General features: G+C 42.9%; 2 protein-coding genes across 2 annotated transcripts in view; one reads left to right on the plus strand and one right to left on the minus strand.

Moving 5' to 3' along the window:
• Positions 1-566: 566 nt before the first annotated feature.
• AMDHD1 (amidohydrolase domain containing 1) lies at positions 567-18187 on the minus strand. Its single transcript, XM_024754399.1, has 9 exons — positions 17791-18187; positions 15929-16035; positions 14487-14551; positions 12232-12509; positions 9907-10132; positions 8799-8923; positions 3565-3658; positions 2799-2959; positions 567-1472 (listed from the first exon to the last, which is right to left on the minus strand). The coding sequence occupies exons 1-9, from the start codon at positions 17925-17927 to the stop codon at positions 1385-1387; spliced, it is 1281 nt and encodes a 426-aa protein (XP_024610167.1). The 5' UTR covers positions 17928-18187; the 3' UTR covers positions 567-1384.
• CCDC38 (coiled-coil domain containing 38) overlaps positions 18086-19956 on the plus strand; it is a 40631-nt gene continuing 38760 nt past the window's right edge. Inside the window, exon 1 of the mRNA XM_024754376.1 lies at positions 18086-18238. Coding sequence (XP_024610144.1) covers positions 18194-18238 — 45 coding nt within the window. The 5' untranslated portion in view covers positions 18086-18193. The remainder of the gene's footprint in view (positions 18239-19956) is intronic.

The following is a 19956-nucleotide window of genomic DNA, read 5'->3' on the forward strand; positions in this document are numbered from 1 at the left end:
TCTCCTAGAAAGAAAATAGGAAGTGCTTCACCTTTTTATTCCGTAGTTATAAGGATATACTTCTATGTGGCTTGGGTTCCAGGACAGACCTAATCTTTAGTTTGGGCCTTTATATGTATCTCCTGCATCCCAAACTCCCACCATCGACTAGGAAACTGGTCATAGGGGAGGCGTCTCCCACAGCAACTCGTGCTTCCCACACCCCCTCACGGCTTCTTTGCCAAGCATGTGAGGGGCAGAGCTCCAGGTACCCCACGCTACTAGCCCGTGATAGCGATGTGTCCTGTTACCCTTAACCTTCTGACAAGGGGTATCTTGAGTTGATCTATGTTGAATACAGTAAAGCCTCATTGGTTCAGGCTCTATTAACTTCAAATAGGTGATAATTTGGGTACTTAATATTTACTTCTCTAGTCATTTCTTCATAAATAGGACAAAGTTTTATCATGCAGCTGTGATTGTAAGAATGATCAAAGCGTTTAAAAACATTTCAAGTAAACACATGGCTTTAGAAACACTCGTTTATATAATCATCCACTTTTTCTTTATGTAATCCACTTTCTTCTGTAATTTGTTCATTTCCTAAAAGGTTCTAATAGACACCACTGACTGGCTTCCAGGGCTGTAAACAACAACAGTAATAGTGACAGCAAATATTTATTGAAAGCTATAGATTTTTTTATACATTTGTAATGTGAAGAATCTAAAACTTTTTAAAAAATTACATTATTGGATTTGGTCAAAATGCATCCATTACAAGAAGGTCCCTATACTTGTGTACAAAATGACAAGTCCTGAGCTCTGCTGTGAAGCTCTATTGCAAGGGTTGAGAAGAAAACAGAACACCCTCCCTCAGAGGACCCTAATGCATTCGAAGAGCACCTAGAAAGACACACTGTGTGGGGAAAAGAAAAACTATTTGCTTATTACAGATGGCTACATTTTAGCTTAGTCTGTGGCATTTGACTTGGATTTCCCACTCCCCCACCCCCCGCAATTTTCAGTAAATATAGTTTAAGAATTGAAATTTGAAAAGTAGAAGCAAAATGGGAATTTTAAGCCATGTCTACCTATTTGCCAATCTGCATTTCCCCACAAAGGCATTTCTGTGATACTCCACCATATTAACCTGCAGAATATGTATAGAAAATCTTTGTGAAGTAATTTAATCCTTTGAGATTATCATCACCAATGGTTTACTTGCTTATACGTCCAGGTGCACATGTTAAAATAAGTGAATCCCCTGGGTTTTTCAAGTGGATAAACAAAATACAGAAATAGATTTAAGTGACATCATTCTGGTAACCTACTAAGGTATTTTAACTTTTAATATAACTGTATTGACTTAAACAGTAGGACAGTGTGCTCTTTCCTTACAGATCAATCATTTTTTATAGATGACTTTTCCTTTAGCTATAACATAATCAATTAATTCGTGATGGCCTCCAAACTGGTAAATCAAATGCTCCCATCTAGAAAGAAATCAAACATAAACGGATACAAGTCAAAATCATCACTCTGTCAATAAATGCTAATGTCAAAATACATTCTCTAAAAATTTTTTTACACTTAGTAGTTAATATTTGGGCTTTTTAAAAAATGGTAGAGTACTATGATAATTAGTCTATGATAAATCCAATATTGTTTAATGATATTAAGTATTTGATCTTAAAATATTTGATTCACATTAGAACAATGACTCTAGATCAGTGCTTCTCAAACTTTAGCATGTATCTTTTTCACCTAGAAGACTTTTTAAGACAGAGATGCTAGGCCCACTCCTGGAGTTTCTGGTTTGGTAGACGGTCCAAGAGGCCTGAGAAGTTGCATTTCCAACAAATTCTCAGAGGATGCCCTTGCTGCTGGGACTGCACTTTGAGAACCACTGTTCTGGACTAGCAGTTGGCAAACTGTGGTCTGTGGGCCAAATCTGGCCTGCTGCTTGCTTTTTATTGCTCTTGAGCTAAGATAGTCTTGTTTGGGGTTTTCTAAATTAGGACTTAAAATGGAAAACAAAGACAATAATATTCTGTGACATAAAAATTATATAAAATTCAAATTTCAATGTCCATAAATAAAGTGTTATTGGAACAGTAAAAAAAAAAAAAATTTGCTTCAGTTAAATGATGCATGAGTGGTAACACCAGCATCACTCTCGATAGAGACAATGGCTTATGACCCTTGAGAGCAGAATTATGGTGGAGCCACTCTCTTCTGTTGAACATGAGGTCCAAGGCCTGGCAGAGGCTTGCTAGGGTCCAGACACCATAGGATTCACAACTTTAAGATTTAGAACAATAAAGCTCAGCTTGTTACACTGGAGGCCCAGGAGGCAGCAGGCTGTGAGTGAGTAATACAAAACATGAGGCAGGAAAACTGAAGCAAGGCTTTTGGGATCCAGCAGGAATGAGAAGTCAGAGAGGTAATGAATCAGAACCAGGATGACAAGCCAGAGCTGGGACCTGCGTGGCCCAACACAAGCAGAAAAGGTCAGAACCCAAGAAGAAAAACAAACACAGGCCAGGGGGCACAAGTCCAAAGTCCAGGTAAACAGAACAGAAACCTGGAGATCCATGAAAGATATAAGATGGATGAAGAGACCAGAAAAGTTGGTCTACCCTGCAGTTTAGGACCTGGAGGGAGAGTTTTTGCTTAGAAAGGGGTGACACTAAGAAGACTGGGTAGCTGCTGAGCTTATACAGAGCCTGACACTAATAATCAGTGGAAAAGGGATTTAAACCAAGTCTCCATATTACAGTGGGCATACAATAAAATGGCTCAGCTGGGAGAACACTCACCTGGATGAATTGATGATAATGAGGTCTCCCCGTTTGCCTACTTCCAAAGATCCATGAGTGTGAGATTTTCCCAGGGCATAAGCGGCATTGATGGTGGCAGCGGCCAAGGCCTCGGGCATGGACATTCTCATGTTCACACAGGCCAGATGCATGACCATCGGCTAAGACGGGAAAAGAAAAGCATTGGAGAAAAGCAACAAAACGGCAGCTGCCACCTAGGACATTTCTCAACACAGCACAACAAATAATGATAGTTAAATGTATAAGTGGAGCTGGCTAAATTAGTATGAGAAAAGTTAAATTTACATTTACTCGTAAAGCTCCTTATGCTTTGGGAAAGATTCGTTTATTATAGAGATTACTTACCCACCCACCCCCTATATGTATTTAATATTTATTTATTACTTTTCAAGGCCACTTACTGTGTAAGATGAAGCTCACCTCCATATTTACTTACTAAAACTTACTAAACTTCCTTGAGCTTATGCAATTCTGAGAGGGGAAATAGGTTACTGTAAAACCACAGTGCCCAGAGGCTGCATCAAAGCATAGTATCAATAGAACCTTCTCTCTTCTCTCTCAGCCTGGAGGCATTCAAGTGGCACAGAAATATCCAATTACACTGCTGTCCACACTCTTTTCTTGTTTCACAGGAAAATCTTTTCAGATCTTTGAAACATTTTAACAGTTAGTGAAATATTTTTAAATTATTTATATGCTTGGTAGAAGTTTCATAGACTATGAAAGGCACATTAAAAATAATTACCATTGAAAAACAATACGCATTAGGGTTGAAATCGCTGCCCAGAGCGACTATTACCCCTTCATCTAACATTTTTCTGGCTCGAGGTTGCTTCAGTCTAAGGAGAGGGAAAAAAATGATGTCAGTCTCTAGAAGTGGAACTTTTGAAGAACAGATGTTCAGAGTTGAAGCAGACTTAAAGATATCCAACCCTTTCGTGTTCTGGAAGAAGAAACAGAAACTCAAGCTTAAGTGATTAGTGGTGGCGTCCAGCAGGACTCCTGATTTGTATCAGCCTGCTTTTGAAATCACTTGGCTATGGCTAACCTTTTAAATTTGGGATTATCATGACAATCTTTATATATATTCAGAGATTCTTGCAAAGGAAGAAAACTTAAAATTGTTTTCAAATGTAATAAACTTTTTTTGACTCCCAAATATAAACAATGAGGTTTAAATAATGCTTTTTAAATTAATATTTTACAATTTTTTGTTCATATCTCTCCCTCTCCTTTTTTTGGGAGGGAGGGAGAGGGTCTCAAACATTATTATAGGTCCTTTAAATTTTTGAAGGCCCAAGAAACTAATATGTAACATATCTGTGCTTCTTCCTGGATTGGGTATCTCCCTGACCTCCTTGCAAGCTTTTTTTTTCTGTTTTTGCGGTACGTGGGCCTCTCACTGTTGTGGCCTCTCCCGCTGCGGAGCACAGGCTCCGGACGCACAGGCTCAGCGGCCATGGCTCACAGGCCCAGCCGCTCTGCGGTATGTGGGATCTTTCCGGACCGGGGCATGAACCGTGTCCCCTGCAACGGTAGGCGGACTCTCAACCACTGCGCCACCAGGGAAGCCCTTGCAAGCTTTTTAAAGTAACTGCTCTAAGAGGAAGTTCAGAGGCCTATCTGCCTATCACCAGGTTTTACTGGAAAAAACAGTTAATTTTCCTGGCAGGTTGGGCTTTCTCAGACAGGTATTCTAAGGGGGCCTGGGCTCATTCTAGGGAGGCATCCTGGAGCTGTTAGAAACTATTCCAGTGTTTGTTCAAGTCTCATAATGTTGGGGAGGGTGGGTGAATAAAATCATTTGTGCTAAGAGCCTGTAGGTTTATAGGCAAGATTGAGGTTTAGTGGAAAGAGGGGCTCAGAGGAGCCTGAATGAAGTTTGGTCAAGGAGAGACCTCCGCTGGAAAGCCTTCCCAGTCACCTTGTTGGCCCTCATTTCCTCTGGCTTCCCCAGCGCCCCACACCCCTCCATTTTAGAAACAATAGCTATTGTTTCGTGACAATGATAGTGGACTGGTACTCAGCCATTATGAACCTGTACTGCCCAGGAGCTGTCTTTAAATAAAGCTGCTGAGGGTAACCCTGACCCCTCCTTTGAGACCCTACTCTAGACTTAAGTTCAATTTGATTGATCGGTTGGTTGTAAAGTATTGAGACTATTACACCTGCCCCTCTGCTGGCAAGTCCAGCAGGGGCTAAGGATCACTGAAAGGATTATTTCTTTTTCTTATAATTTGTCCCAGCACCCAGTCCTGTCTCTGGCTAATGAATATTTTTGATTGAATGAATGAATGATACTGTTATATTCTAGGAGTGTACTAAATATGGCAAAAAATAGAATAACTTTATTATTAATAATTAATATATCAATTATTAATAATTAATAATAATTCTGTGCTCAGAATAGGTTCTATTTATGTTTTATACAAAGTCCACCTAAGTTTGGCATTCGAGGCTCCCCACAAACTGAGCCCACACTTCTTTCAGGGCCTCCTTTCTCATCCCTGTCCTACCCAATACTGCACTCGAACCACTGGGGTTTTCTATTTGTACATTTCTGAGTCTGCCGTTCTCCTTGCCTAGAATATCCACCCCTCCCTGAAATGCATTCATATTCCCAGGCCCAGCTCACCTCTCACCCACCCATGCTCACTTTCCCTGGTCACTCAGCCAGAAGTGATTATCCTTTTCATTACCTCTATAGGTATTACTGTCTATTCATTTATCATGTTTCATATGCTTAGACTGCAAATTCCGTGAAGGACCATGTGTGTCTTATTCACCGTTGTGTCTCTAGTACCAGTACAGTGCCTGGTATTAATAGCTGATTGATTATCTTTTGTTAAAGGAATTCTTTAATTTTTTATTATTGTGTTTTCATTGCACCTCAGTTTTATTTTCTCCCCAAAATACAGGGACTTCTTAGCAGCTTCAATGAAAAGCATATGGTATCTAACACATGGAGACCAATAAAACTTGCCTGGTCATTAACTCAGCCAGTCATTCTAAAACCATCCCATTAGTGAAAACTCTGTGCCAGGTACTAAAGCCTCAGAGTCATCCTTGAGTCATTTCTCACAGTCCACATCCAACCCATCGGAAAATCTTGTTGGCTCCCCCTTAAAACTATATCCAGAATCCAACTCATTTTTATATCCCTCTGCTACCACCCTGCATCCAAGTCACCATCATTGCTTGCTAGGATATTTGTTAAGACCATCCTAACTGGCTTTCCTGCTTCTACCCTCAAGCCCTTAAAATATATTCTCTTCCTAGCAGCCAGAGGGATTTTTTAGAAAAATAAGTTAGATCATGTCGCCGTGCTTTGAACCACTCTCAGTGGCTTCCCGTGGGCTTGCTGTCTGCACCATGAACTCAGCCCTTCAAGAACTGCCCCTCTTTCTGGCCTCGTCTCCTATCTCTCCCTGCCTGGCTTGTGCCTCTCTGGCCTCACTCTTGCTGTTCCTCAAATACTCTCAGTGCATTTCTACCGCTGCACTCACCATCCATCTCCACTCAGAAGACTCTTCTAGTTATCCCGGCTCCTTCCCCCAGATATGGCTTGCTCCCTCACTTCCTGGAGGTCTCTGCCCAAATGTCCCCTCCTCCAAAAGCCTGCCCTGACCATCCTAAAAACACAGCACCCTCCCCTCAAACACTCTCTATCCTCTTGCCTCACCTGGATTGTCTTCACAGCACCAAGCATCACCTGACATTTTCTATGTTCGTTGGTCGGTTTGCACATTGTCTGTCTCTCCCCATTAGAATGTAAGCTCCTTGAGGACAAGACTCTGTTTTACTTGTGGCTGGATCCACAGTGCCTAGAACAGTGCCTGACAAGTAATGGGCCCCCAACACACATGTTGAATACAGAAATTAATCAAGGATTGGGGGTACAAAGGTGACACTTGCCCTTGAAGCATTCCCAGTCTACAACAGGCAGTTTCCAGGACCACTTAAAATAGTGTTTCTCTGCTAGGACAATGCGTGAGTGAGGTGAGTGAAGCAGAGATACAGAGTGAGGAAAGGGTAGACGTTAAAAATTCCCTGCTGGTCACTCTGACGGCCTCCCCTCCCTTTCCCGAACTACTTAAGGAGGAAAAATATATGTATGTACAAGGCAGTAAAATTATAAAGGGGGCTCCAGATAAGCTAAGGTGAATGTGTCCTGAATAAATTTAAATATTATATACAAAGATGCATAAAATAATGATTAAAAGAAGCCCTTGAGTGGCATAAGGCAATGGTTATTCCGGAAATGAGAGTCAAGAGAGTTCAGGGCGCAGCGGGGAAACCTGCAGGTTCCTCCTGATGGAGAGATCAGAGAAATACAGAAACAGAGAAGCCAGAGAAGAGCGTGGCTTTCCCTTTGGTTGCCCCTGTCATCCAAACAGAATGTTAAACCCATCTTGTGGTGATGGCACGTGGCAGCTGCCACTGGCATAGGGACAAAGTGCAGACTTTTAATGCTGAACTGCCCTCCAGCACCGCAGGTCTCAGATTTTTGCTCTGTCTTAAGAGATTCAAGGTGAGTTAAAGGAATCCTTTTCTTTTGTAAAAACTTATTGCTTGGGTGGTGGAAAATTAACCAGATTAAGTCTTGATTGATGACTCTGATGACTATTGAGATTTGCAAGAAAAGCAGCTGATCATACTGAGAATAGTTATTGATGGATATTTCCTGACGGTAACCTACCTTATGTCTACTCTTTAAGAGAATAGTAATAAGAGAAATGTATAATATTTTATATATATATGTGTGTATAAAATCATAATAAATTTGAAAAAAGCACTGCAATATTCCTTTCTTCTCCCTTATAAAAGTTACTTGATGGGCTTCCCTGGTGGCGCAGTGGTTGAGAGTCCGCCTGCCGATGCAGGGGACACAGGTTCGTGCCCCGGTCCGGGAAGATACAGAGTTTCTCAATCACAGCACAATTAATGTCTTGGACTGGATGATTCTTTGTTGTAGAAGGTTTTTCCGTGCACTGTAGGATGTTTAGCAACATCTCTGGCCTCTACCCACTAGATGCCAGTGACACCCCCTAGTTGTGACAACCAAAAATGTCTCCAGATACTGTCAAATATCCCAAGGAGCAAAATCACTCCACGTTTGAGAACCGCTGTCCTAAGGCCGTAACTGCGGAATCACGCCCCTCCCCACAAAAAAACATGTATCACAGCCGCAGAGAAGGCACCCAGTCCTAAGAGGAAATCAACTGCCTCTTGAATGCTGGACCTTCTGACCACAAATTCGGTGGCTGTCATGGAAGTGGTTCAATGAGTCAGGAGACCTCAGGTCTCATATTTGAACTGGAGCAATGGCCGTGATAAAAGATGGACTACACGGACTCAATCCATTGAGGGCACACAGCCAAATCCCCGGGGAGGTGCCACAAAATATACTTAGACATCTCCTCTTTCCTCCCACTCCCAGGATTTATGAGGATTATGGTCCCCACTTGTATCCTCTTAGAAAGCAGCTCATTCAGATTCAGAATACTGTGAAATATCCCTAATACCTTATGCATGTTTTTTTAAAGTATAAAGCCTATATCACTATTTTCTAATTATAAAAGTAATGCATATTGATTTTTAATTGGAAAATTCCAAAAATGAGGAAGAAAGAAAAAGAAAGCGCCACTCTCCCCAGTAATCCCACCACTCAAACACAATTTGGGTCTAAGCTCCTTCCTCGGGGTAATTCATTACAAATATCATACCAGTATTAGCATCTTCCATGAGCTAAGTTTTCCTGATCTGCATTTTTTTTTTTTTTTTTTTTTGGAGACCGGGGCACGAACCCATGTCCCCTGCATCGGCAGGCAGACTCTCAACCACTGCGCCACCAGGGAAGCCCTTGATCTGCATTTTTAAGGGATTTGTAAGGGTGATGAATATTTGGGGCATCTTGGAAGTCTGTGTGTCCACAGCTTATACTTGCAGCTCTCATGTTGGGGGGAGAAACAACCTCACCTCAGCATGTAGGCCGTGGTGGGCAGGAGGACAGCAGAGCACCTGGCCGCTGCCATGGCAGCAATGCCTTCATCACTCACTTCTTCCAGGTGACTGATTGCCTGGGCTCCCAGTTCCACCCCGAGCTAAACAAAATGGGCAGAGAGACAGAGAGAAGTTTCACCAACAGCAACAACAAATCAATAACGTGCCAGCAAATGTTTTTTCCTGCAAAAATAAACAGCACTCTATTATTAAGATTTCTTGCCAACTACCTCTCACGAGCACAAGCTCGGTGATCTGAAGTGGGCAGTGTGGTGAAGTGGATCCAGAGATATTTAGGAGGAGAATTGGGAGGACTTGCTGGTTGGCTGAAATGCAGTAGGTGAGGGGGAGGGAGGAGTCAGAATGACATCCAGGGTCTCGATTTAGGCAACAGATGGATAATGATGTCATTCACTGGGGCAGGAAACACAGGACAAGATTTGGACGTGATATTAAGAGATCATATTGAACGCGTGGTGGTCGAGACACATGTAGACTATCTACATCTGTATTTATGCCCCAGGGGCAGTTGTTTATGTAGCTCCAGGGCTTAGAGGAAAGAGCTAGACCCCCAACTGCAGGGGTTTGGTGCGTCTTACTGCTGAATTCTCAGTGCCTAGAACAATGCCCGGCACACGGCAGATACTCAACTATTTGTAGAAAGCATGAATACATTAATCTGGAGAAGACACATAGATTTGAAAGTCATCCTGTGGTTATTAATGGTATGCTCCACTAAAAGCCCTCTGGATGCTGTCACAGAAAGGCCCTAGAAGCTACCTGTGACATTAACAGACTGAGCTAGGGTGGCTTTGCGTGCCAGTCAAAATAGGTTGTGAATTTACTGAATGAGATCACAGAGGTACTTCTTTTTTCTACTAGTATCACCAGGAGGAAATAATAAAAGTAAATGATCAGCAAAAAAGTCTGGGATTCCAAGGCTCAACCACACCAACCTGCACATATTTCAAACCAATTTCCCCGTTCTCTATCTTTTCAGATGGTTACTCCTTCCTTGGAACAAACTCATTAAGTTTTCCACAGCACGAGTGTCGACAAAGGAAAAGCAAAAGGTCACCCATACCTCAGCAGCCTTCATTGGGTGGAGTTCATCCCCATGGAAGTTAATCTGTAACCCTATATCTTTCCCACTTTGAAGAATCCTTCTGGTGGAATCGAGATCAAAGACGCCCTTCTCACAGAACACATCTATATTGTCAACGTGTATTTCCCCATTTCTGCCAAGTTCCTTCAGCTTTGGGAGGTGGTTATTGATGATGTCATCAGCGGCTTCAGTAGCAGTTTTTCCTCTGAGGGAAGAAGAAAGTGAGATTACCGTGGGCAAGTTTTTTTTTTTTTAATTGGAGAGAGGGTTTTTTTGGCACTTGGAGAACCTGAGAAATTGTAGGTGAATGACCCCAAGCCCCAGAAAGGTAAAGAGAAGATCAAAGCTATAACTCAGGACTCTTAGCAATCGGGATGAGCCTACATAGCAGAGGTATTGATAAGACTTCTGTATACACTGACCCTATAGGCAGAGACTCAGATGGTTCATCCATTCTGGCACATCTGGGTTGCCTTTGGGAATGCCTGGCTGAAAAACTGAATCTTCTTGTCAAGGACACGTAGAGGACATCCTGGATGCTTCCCTGACAACCCAACCGTGAGCCCCTTACCTGGGCCAAGCTGTTTCCCTGACTTTTTCTTCCTCCACACTGTTTCTAGGAGCATCTGCCTAAGGCTTTCTGTCTCATCAGACATAGGGGAAGAAGACAGTAGGAGGCCCTGAAATTCTTTCTAAGATTCTGGGGTAGTTATACATGAGAAAGGTCTGGGCTTTTGAAGTCAGACACAGAGCTGCGCCACTTGCTAGCCGTATAACTTTGGACACATAATGTAGACGTCATTTGGCATCCTCTGGGCCTCAGGCTTTATCTTCGGGGATCAAGATCAGACCTCAGAGGCTCACTGGCAGATGGAGAAATTTTCTGTAAAACTTTAGCCTTGTGTTTGGGACACAGAAGGCTCTCAGCAAAAACCATCTGGGTGGGTAGATAGAGGTGGGCTCTAAGGAGACACGTACTTATATATGCTGTTTCTAATTCTCGAGACAACCATACAGGATAAGCGTGTTATTTAGCTGGTTTACAGATAAGCAATTCATGTTCAGAAAAGTTAAGTGATCAAAACTTAACTCAAAATCACCCAGCTGGAAGTAGCTAAGCTAGACTCAAACCCAGGTCTGGTGTCCCTCCAAAGCCTGAGACTTTTCTGCCATGTCACATTGTCTTTCCTACTAAAAAAAAAAAAAAACAAAAAAAACAGACTATAATAGACAGGATATCCCCAAAGTCTTAGTGCAGTTTCAAGCCATAATAATTTCAGAAGTATAAATGCTAAAAACATACAACAGACATCATTGGAAATATTAAGTATTTCTATTTCTTTTCTACTTAGTTCTGTAAATTTTTCATAATAATTTCAATGTTAATTTTTTTAGTTCCTTTGATTAAAGATGGTAAATGAAATATTAACATTAAAATTTTCTTTGTCAAAGTTCACAGAACTAAAGAAATGTACACATTTTTTAATGATTAACCTTAAAAGATTTAATTAACTTATGAATATGACTTAATTAAATGGGCTATTTATGTGATTAAACCATTTTTGTAAGCCTGCAGCATTTATTATCTAAGTTAGTTATCACCACTTAAAACTGCACTAAGACTTTGGAGACGTCTGTGAATTTTCAAGTCCTGGATTTCTTTTGGATCGTTTGGTTCTAGGACTGCAGGCCTTCTGATCTAGTAATTCCGGGATGGATGAGATGCAGATGCAGAAGGGGAGAGAATTCTCTACAGCAAATCCATACAGTAGGAACTTTCTAGGTAAAGAGGAAAGTTGAAAAAAACATTTACAGCATTAAAACAAAAATGTTTGCTGCTAAACAAGCAAACAGATGAACAAAAATAAAAACCTCCCTACGTCATCTTGACGTCAAGATTTGATCTACCTCCCACGGGGTGTTACTCAATTCCTGAAGTGCCTTTGGGCTCAGGGCTCACTGTCATGGGAAACTATTTAAATTAATATCTGTCATTTTAAAGGACCTATCAGGGGAATTTCTTTTTGTTAACCAAGAGTTTTGAACATCTCCTCTTCCTTCACTATTAAGGGACTTGCAAACGAATGGGTCTGGTGGGGCCCGCCTTCCTAAACCCATGTGTGTGAGACGCCTGAAGGTTGGAATCAGAACACCTTTCCAAAGGTTCCACTGGTCCCTCTGCAAGAGCTAATGTGCTGGTGCACCTTCACTCCCTGGAGAACGCAGCCCCACTTAGGCACCACGTGAGCCCTTCTGCGTTCTCAGTACCCTGAGTTAAACCCCGGTCCCTTCGGCTGAGGTTACTTTGGCACCGAGTGAGCCCCGCAGTAAGTGGCTGAGATGCTGATGTCCAGCTCCCGCCGGGCGCGCTCAATCACGCGTAGCATCTTGAGCTCCGTCTCCAGGCTGAGGCCGTATCCGCTCTTGCACTCCACCAGCGTTGTCCCCGCCCTCATCATGCACCCAAGCCGCTGCTGGAAGGAACTGAACAGCTCCTCCTCCGAGGCCTGGCGCGTGCGCTCCACCGTGAAGTTGATCCCTCCTCCAGCCTGGTGGATATCCATGTATGTGGCTCCTGCCAACTGAACACACGGTTCACCCTTAGGTCTGCAAAATGCAGGGAGGTTGCAGGCAGCTCTACAGAACCTACGTACAGGGGTGATATTCGACATGACTGACAATCGATATGGCACAGGCACCAACCGATCAGGAAGGATGGTGGGGCACCATCCTTCTGGAAGTCCCTACTCTGCCAGGGTGGTGGGGAGTTGCAGGGGTCAGAGGTGTTTCAGGAAGGGACTGGGATGGCAGAAATGGGAGATGTGGGGAGGACTTGGGGCCTCAGGCTAGCGACAGTTTACCAACAGGTACAAAAGTATTTCGGTATTTTAACAAGTCAGTCAGTCTCGGTGTGTACCAGCTAGTCTCGGTACCTATGAGAAAGCAAAGCTTAGGCGATTAGGGACCTCACTGTGGTTTATTCAAGTCCCCACTAAGAGACCCAGAGCATTTCCACCCCTCAGTATTTGGCCACCTAGAGTTTCGGGCCTGACCTCTGTCACTCAAGCAAATAAAGAGGCTCTTTCTGGGATCCCACTGGACCCCTGTTACTCTGGGCAGCAGGGAGTGTGGTGCAAACAAAGTGTCCCCGCCTGCGGGGCTCCCTTAGTCACACCCTTCCCTTCTGTTCTTAATTCTGTCACGTTCAAGTTATTGCAAACTCAAGCTTTTAAGGAAAGTTTCAGTGGTTTTATAATAAATGATCTTCGTTCATTTCGTGTTAAAAAAAAAAACCAACACCTGATGGGTTTGGCCCTTTTTGCATCACTTTCTGCATCATTGAATGAGAGAATTAGACCGTAAATCTAAGGTTGATTTTCGGCTCTGAAATTCAATGATTTACGAAAGTCTTAAAAACAGTTCTAGATTGTTGAGAAAGGTAGACCATTTTTGAAGAAATTTTTTCTTTTTCTGAAATAATCCAATTTAGCTGTTAGGCTGCACAGGTTTTTAAAAAACAGTGTGAAGAAAAGACACGGAGGGAACAACCTGAAAAGGCTACGTACTGTAGGATTCCAAGTCTATGACATTCTGGAAAAGGCAAAACTATGGAGACAGTAGAAAGATCAGTGGTTGCCAGGGACTGGGGGGAGACAGGGATGAAGCGGCAGAGCAGAGAAGATTTTGGGGGCAGTAAAATTACTCTGTATGATACTACAGTGGTGGGGGCATGTCATTACACATTTGCCCAAACCTAAAGGATGCACAACAAGAGTCAACAGTCATGAAGGCTATGAACTCTGGGTGATGATGATGTGTCAATGTAGGTTCATCCATGGTAACAAATGTACCACTCTGGTCAGGGATGTTGAAAATGGAAAAGGCTGTGCTTTGGGCAGGGGGCAGGGAGCAGTGGTATATGGGAAATCTCTGTACCTTTCATTCAATTGTTCTGTGAACCTAAAACTACTCTAAAAAATAAAGTCTACTAAAAACCAGGAAATAAACAATGTGAAAATGACTCAAACCAGGGATTTGAGGGTTGACTGCAGCTAATTAATGACTGACAAAGACTACAATTTATGTTTCTTAATAAGCTTCATTTTTCTGGAAAAAAAGTGGGAACTATATAAGACATTTTATTTTTGTGATTAATAATATGTTTTTCCAAGTTTGACCCCAATGAATGGTGATTTTCAAACTGTTTCCTGGAGTCCCTTCAAAGGCTACCAAGGGATGGAATGAGGAAAAGAAAAGAGAGGAGAAATTAGTGAGCAAAGCAGGTCAGCTCTATTTTAAAAGGAGGATTCGGCAGCTAAAACAGCTTGAAAACTATTATACTTGAAATGACTGACAGCCCTGGGCACAGTATAAAGGTTTGGTACCAAGTTATAAATTGGTTAATTTTGTTGTAATTGATTTCCATAGTCCAAGCCAGTAAAAATATCCGTTAAAAAGACATGTAAACATTTGTTGTAAAGCCTAACAGCCTACAAACTCTAGAAAACCATGTCTATATTTGTGCTTTATTTTGATTTGCTATTGTTTATTGCAGTTACCTTCATCGCAAACTCATGAACTCTTTCACCAGCCCATACTGGATGTGTGTGTGCATCCACTAAACCTGTAATCAATAAATCAAATCACGTTTAAAGTTAAGAAACAGAAAGCACTTAGCAGGCAGACTCTACTATACAGTTCTTAGGAAAGCAGGATGGTGGTCAGCCATCTTGGAGGAGGGGGGAGAAGGGAGAATTTGTCTGCATGGTTCCAAGAAGACTCCCTGCATGGTTGGTCTAGAAGGCTCTAATGGAGGAGGGTGACTTAACATGATGAAAATATCCCCTAAAGAAATACAGCTCCTTTTGCCCAATAAATCCATGCTCACCAAGCAACCTTTTAAAACAGGATGTCAAATCTATTAGCTGAGCAAAACCAAGGACTGTATGACCAAGGAAGAATCTGGGTGAGAAAAAGAATAATACTATCCCTACCCTCAACTTTGAGCAGGAAAAGTATAAAATCAGAAAGATGAATCTTTCTTTAAGAAAGAAAAATATTTTAATTAAAGAGAAACTATAAAATGGTCACTTGAAACTTTTGTTTATCCCAGTACAATTTGGTAAAGTCCGTCCTTCCAGAACATTCAAAGTGCCTCATAGATTAAATGGCTCATTAGTGGTTCCGATCGGAGTAAAATCAAAAGTCCCCACCATATATTCTCTACCATATTCTGCTCTTTCTCATGAGGTTTCACCCTGACTTTCTCTCCTGACCCCCAAGGACCAGATAGCAGAAGCTCTGTCACACGCACACAGCACACAAGTATAAATCCTAGCCTCTGTGTTTGCGCAGAACTCAAAATTTGTGAAATTTGTTTCAGAGGATTACATAGAACATAGAAAATGTAGGAGATAATGGTTAATAAATTGATTCTGTTATCAATCACTGAAGATACAAATGAACTTCAATGAAACCTCTAGGGTTTCTTGGTTTATGTTTTTTCGCCTGGAGATGGGTCCTTTGTTTCATACTCTATACAAATTTAGAGTATATTCTGGAATTACAGAGAGCAACTTGCTGTCTTTGCCTCCCCTATGCCATGGATTAATAAAATTCTTCCAACAGCTTTTGAACCCAAGCCCAGCACAGCTGGTTCTCTTCAACATATGAGTGGGAAGAAGTGGAGTGAATGAATGGGTGGGACTCCCAGTTTGCCCTTCACCTGTTTAGAGATCTTGGGTAAGATATTTCACCCCTAAACATCAGTGTTCTAATCTGCAATGTGTAGATAATGATACTTACCTTCCAGGGCAGTTCGGTTTCATTCAACATGAAAGTGTGTTTGTAAAGCAGCTAGACATTTACTAGTAGAAATTCAATAAATGGTAGCTATTATATTTTCATAATATTGTGAAACCTTGTTTAAAACAAGCTACTACTCTTCCTCTTTACACTACTAAAACTGCTTTCAGGGCTTTACTGAAAAAGAGGTTAATACCTGGCAAGATGCATTTCCCGGAACAGTCAATTCTTTCTTGAAATGTTTCTTCTGAAAACTGTTTTTGGATAGCATCAGCAGGACCGATGGCTTTTATGAACCCATCTCTGAAAAAAAAAAATCAAGAAATTATTACTAACTTTGGGGGAAATATTGTGAAAATTTTGACCAATGATCACATTATTGATGCCTTTTGGTGTCAGTCAATATTTATTGTATTTCCTTCTTGAGTGTGTGTCTTTGGAAATTGACTCTAGCCACATGCAAGGCAAAAAGTCAAATCAGGTGTAGCAGAGATTGCTAATTGTTCCCCAAGATCAATGTTCCCTTTTCCCACAGTGCTAGATTCCTAAATTTTAGCTGGAGGCATGACCACCCAGAATAAAGACCACCTTTCCGTTTCTCCCATCAGCCAGGTGTGGCCATGTGACTAAGTTCTAGCCAATAGGATCGTCTTCTCTGCCTACTTCCTACTGGCTGGAATGTAGACACCATAATGAGAGATGGCACAGCAATCCTGGATGTTGGAGTGCCTGTGAGCAAGAGGGCAGTGCTCAGCTGAGCAAGACAGTAGGCATCGGGTCTGGATCCTCCGTGGAGTACGGCCATCAACTAGCCCTAGGTTCCTACATCCATGCAATTCTGTTAACTCATTTTAACAAGTTTTTGACAGTAACACTGGGAATGTTTGTATTTCTTTGTTAATTAAAAACAAACACACACAGAGTCCCTAAAAGCTGGGCTCTTACACAACCCTAAGCAGATTCAGATAAGGGATGAGACTTGTGTAATCGCAGTGCCATGGGCTCTCCAATTCAGATGGGCACCCAACCCCCATTACCACTCCAAGTCCACCCTTCCAAACTCTGGCTGTTCTTTTATTCTCAGAAGTGTAAATGAAAGTAACTGAAAATGTCCTCTCTTTCTGGTGGCTGAATCCTAATTATCTATCACCCCAAACCATCGCCATCTGAACATTTTCTGTGGTTCTCAAGCTTTGGGGTGCAGACGAAGTGGGTGGGAGACGTGCTTTGTAAAAATTCAGATCTCAGAACTCCACCCATAGAGATCCTGATTCAAAAGACCTGGGGATAGGTGGGGACTGGGTGGAGGGGATTGGATGAAGGTAGTCAAAATGTACAAACTTCCAATTATAAGATAAATAAGTACTAGGGATGTACTGTACAGCATGATAAATATGATGAACACTGCTGTATGTTACTTATGAAAGTTGTTCAAAGAATACGTCCTAGGAGTTCTGGTCACAAGGAAAAAATTTTTTTCTACTTCTTTGAATTTGTATCTATATGAGAGGATGGATGTTCACTATACTTACTGGTAATCATTTCATGATGTATGTAAGTCAAATCGTGCTGTTCACCTTAAATCTATACAGTGCTGTATGCCAATTATATCTCAATAAAACTTGAAAAAAAGAAAAAAGATCTGGGGATGGGGGGGCGGCATCAGAAGTCTGTCTTTAAAAAGAAAAATCTCAGGCCGTCTGAGTCAGGTGGTCCCCCGTCCGCACTTCAAGAAGCATTGGAGAGAACCCCTACGCCTTCAGATTGCTGCAATTATATTTTATCAGCAGAAGCGGGATCTTGACGCTCCCCAGTGGGATGTGCAGCTTGAGAGAGGTTTCTTCAACTGAATGACAACCGGAGGCGGCCAAATACATTAGCAACAGGCGCCTAAAAGGCAGGCGTGCCAATGACTCCCTGGGTGCGAAAAGGCTGTTACCGCGTTCCCCTCCACAGCGCACAAGTTACAGAAAGAGCACCAAGCTGGGCCTTGGCTGACCGGTGCCCCCCAGCACACGACCCGGGGCGCCCGCAGCTCCAGAGCGCGCGGCCACTTACGTGCCCACCACCAGGCTGGCGCCCTCCAGCACCGCCAGGCTGCGCAGCGCGTCCCGCGCCAGGAAGCGCTCGCCGCGGGCGCACACCAGCACCACTTGCCGCGCGTTCTCCAGCAGGAGGCGGTGGCCGTCCGCCATGTCGCTGCGCACCGCAGGTCTAGCAGAAGCTGTGCGGCTCCCGCCGCTGGCGGCCAGCGTTAGAGGGGACAGGTCCGCAGGCGGCGCCGCCCGGGGCCAGCAAGGAGGGGCGGGGCGGGGGCGGGCGCTCGTAGCAGCTGCCAGTCCAGACCGCCGGGGATGCGCGCCTCCCCCCACTACGAACCGGCAATAAGAGTACCAGCAACGAGAATGATGATTAGTAATAAACGTTATAGTGGAATCTTCTCTTTCCTGTTCGCTTTGTCATGCTCTGGGTAAATGTGGTAGAGAGTCCTGTCCCTACTTTACAGGTAAGGAAACTGCGGCTCTGCGTAGGGGAGAGAGAAAGGCGGGCTGCGACGATCACGTGACCTGGCGGAAAGGAGTCACCGAGGGCGAGGGGGCCAGTTGTGCGCAGAATGGGGGAGGAGGGGGACCTGGGTAGGGGCAGGGGCCGGAACCTGAGACAGAGTCCCGGGAGGGGACAGAGTGGGGAGAAACCTCTGACCGGAAACTCGCGGCAGCCTGGGACTCGGGGGGCCGCCCGCAGAGGGAACCCGGGGATGGGGAGGAGAGGGAGTCGGTGGGGGGGGGCGCTCCAGGGGCCGCGCGACCGCGAGTACCGCGGGTGCCGCGCACTTTGCGGTTGGCCCCCTCCGCTCCCGGATCCACTACTACACGGTCCCCGAGATGAAGGGGGAGCAGGGCAGGGGAGGATAGAGCCGAGACTAAAAAATCGATTGGCGCCTTCGCCCATCTTCCCCTATCCTTCCGCCTTCCTGAAGGATAGGTTGGAACGGCTCCTGAATGCAAACTCGTCGAGGTAAGATTGATTTCAGCTCAGTGTCGCCCACCGCAACTGTATCCGGTGGGGCCTGCCCTCACCGAGGTTGGAGACCGAATTAAGTTTGTTTAAGGAAGATGGTCTGTAATTCTTAGCCACATCTCTTCCTGCCTGTCAGTTGCTGTGAATACACTGGCAGGCACTGGGTTTTGAGTTTCTCAAATATTTTATTTTGTTTATACACTTTTATTAGAAACTCTTTGTTAGGCCTTGCAGGACATTCAAAGATAGGAAAACAAAAACTTTACAATCAAAAGGAAGACACTTTATGGACGCAAATAACATACGATAAAAGAAAGCTGCGGCCAGCAAACCTACCACAAAATCTAAAAGTCCATTTTTTGTCACTATAAAGCCATTTAAAAACGAAGAACAGAAAGCAAAAACGCCTTTAAATGAACACAATAAATACGAATATACTTAAGCTTCATATTATGGCCATGAAAGAGACAGATCAGACAGGTAGGAAAGAGAGAAAAAGAAGAGGGAGGGAGAATTAAATAGATAATGTGAATAAAAGAGACCCTAAAGGGGAAAAAAATTCATAGATTACTCACAGCTCAGACACACAATCAGAAACAGATGTGTGTCTTTCACAGTTTTAAAAAGAAAGGTATAATATATACAGAAATATAATACTATAAGAAGTATAAAATCCAAACGGAATTTCTTGAACAACCATAGAAATAGTGGAAAATAGAAACACATAAAGTCACTAATTCATAGAGAAATATTAACATTTTGTTTATAAAATTTATGCTAAAGACTTGAATCTGCTACATTTTACAATTATAGGCATATTTGCAGATGTTGCAATTAGAGGTATAAACTAAGCATGGGGTGAAATTATAGGCACATAGAAGGCTGTGGGGTTCAGTAAACTTGTAATCCCACTTCTGTAACTTATGAGCTATTTGACCTTGGGCAATTTACTTAATTTCTCTAAGCCTCATTTTCCTCATCCATATCATGGGAATAATTGATTCTACTTTATGGACTTGTTTGAGCTTTAAATAAGATGAAGTGTAAATCACTCGGCCCAGTGCCTAGCTCTAAAGAAGTATTATTATTACTGTTAGTTTATTTTAATCCTGCTATTTGTCTTGCTGGTCAATTAAGTTAAAGATTTGATTTCAACCAACAGTCCTTCAAAGAATGTACCGTGTTCTTAAAGCTTACAAGCTC

The sequence above is a fragment of the Neophocaena asiaeorientalis genome, unplaced genomic scaffold (genome assembly GCF_003031525.2).
Source record: "Neophocaena asiaeorientalis asiaeorientalis breed wild unplaced genomic scaffold, Neophocaena_asiaeorientalis_V1.1 scaffold92, whole genome shotgun sequence".
NCBI classification, from domain to species: domain Eukaryota; kingdom Metazoa; phylum Chordata; class Mammalia; order Artiodactyla; family Phocoenidae; genus Neophocaena; species Neophocaena asiaeorientalis.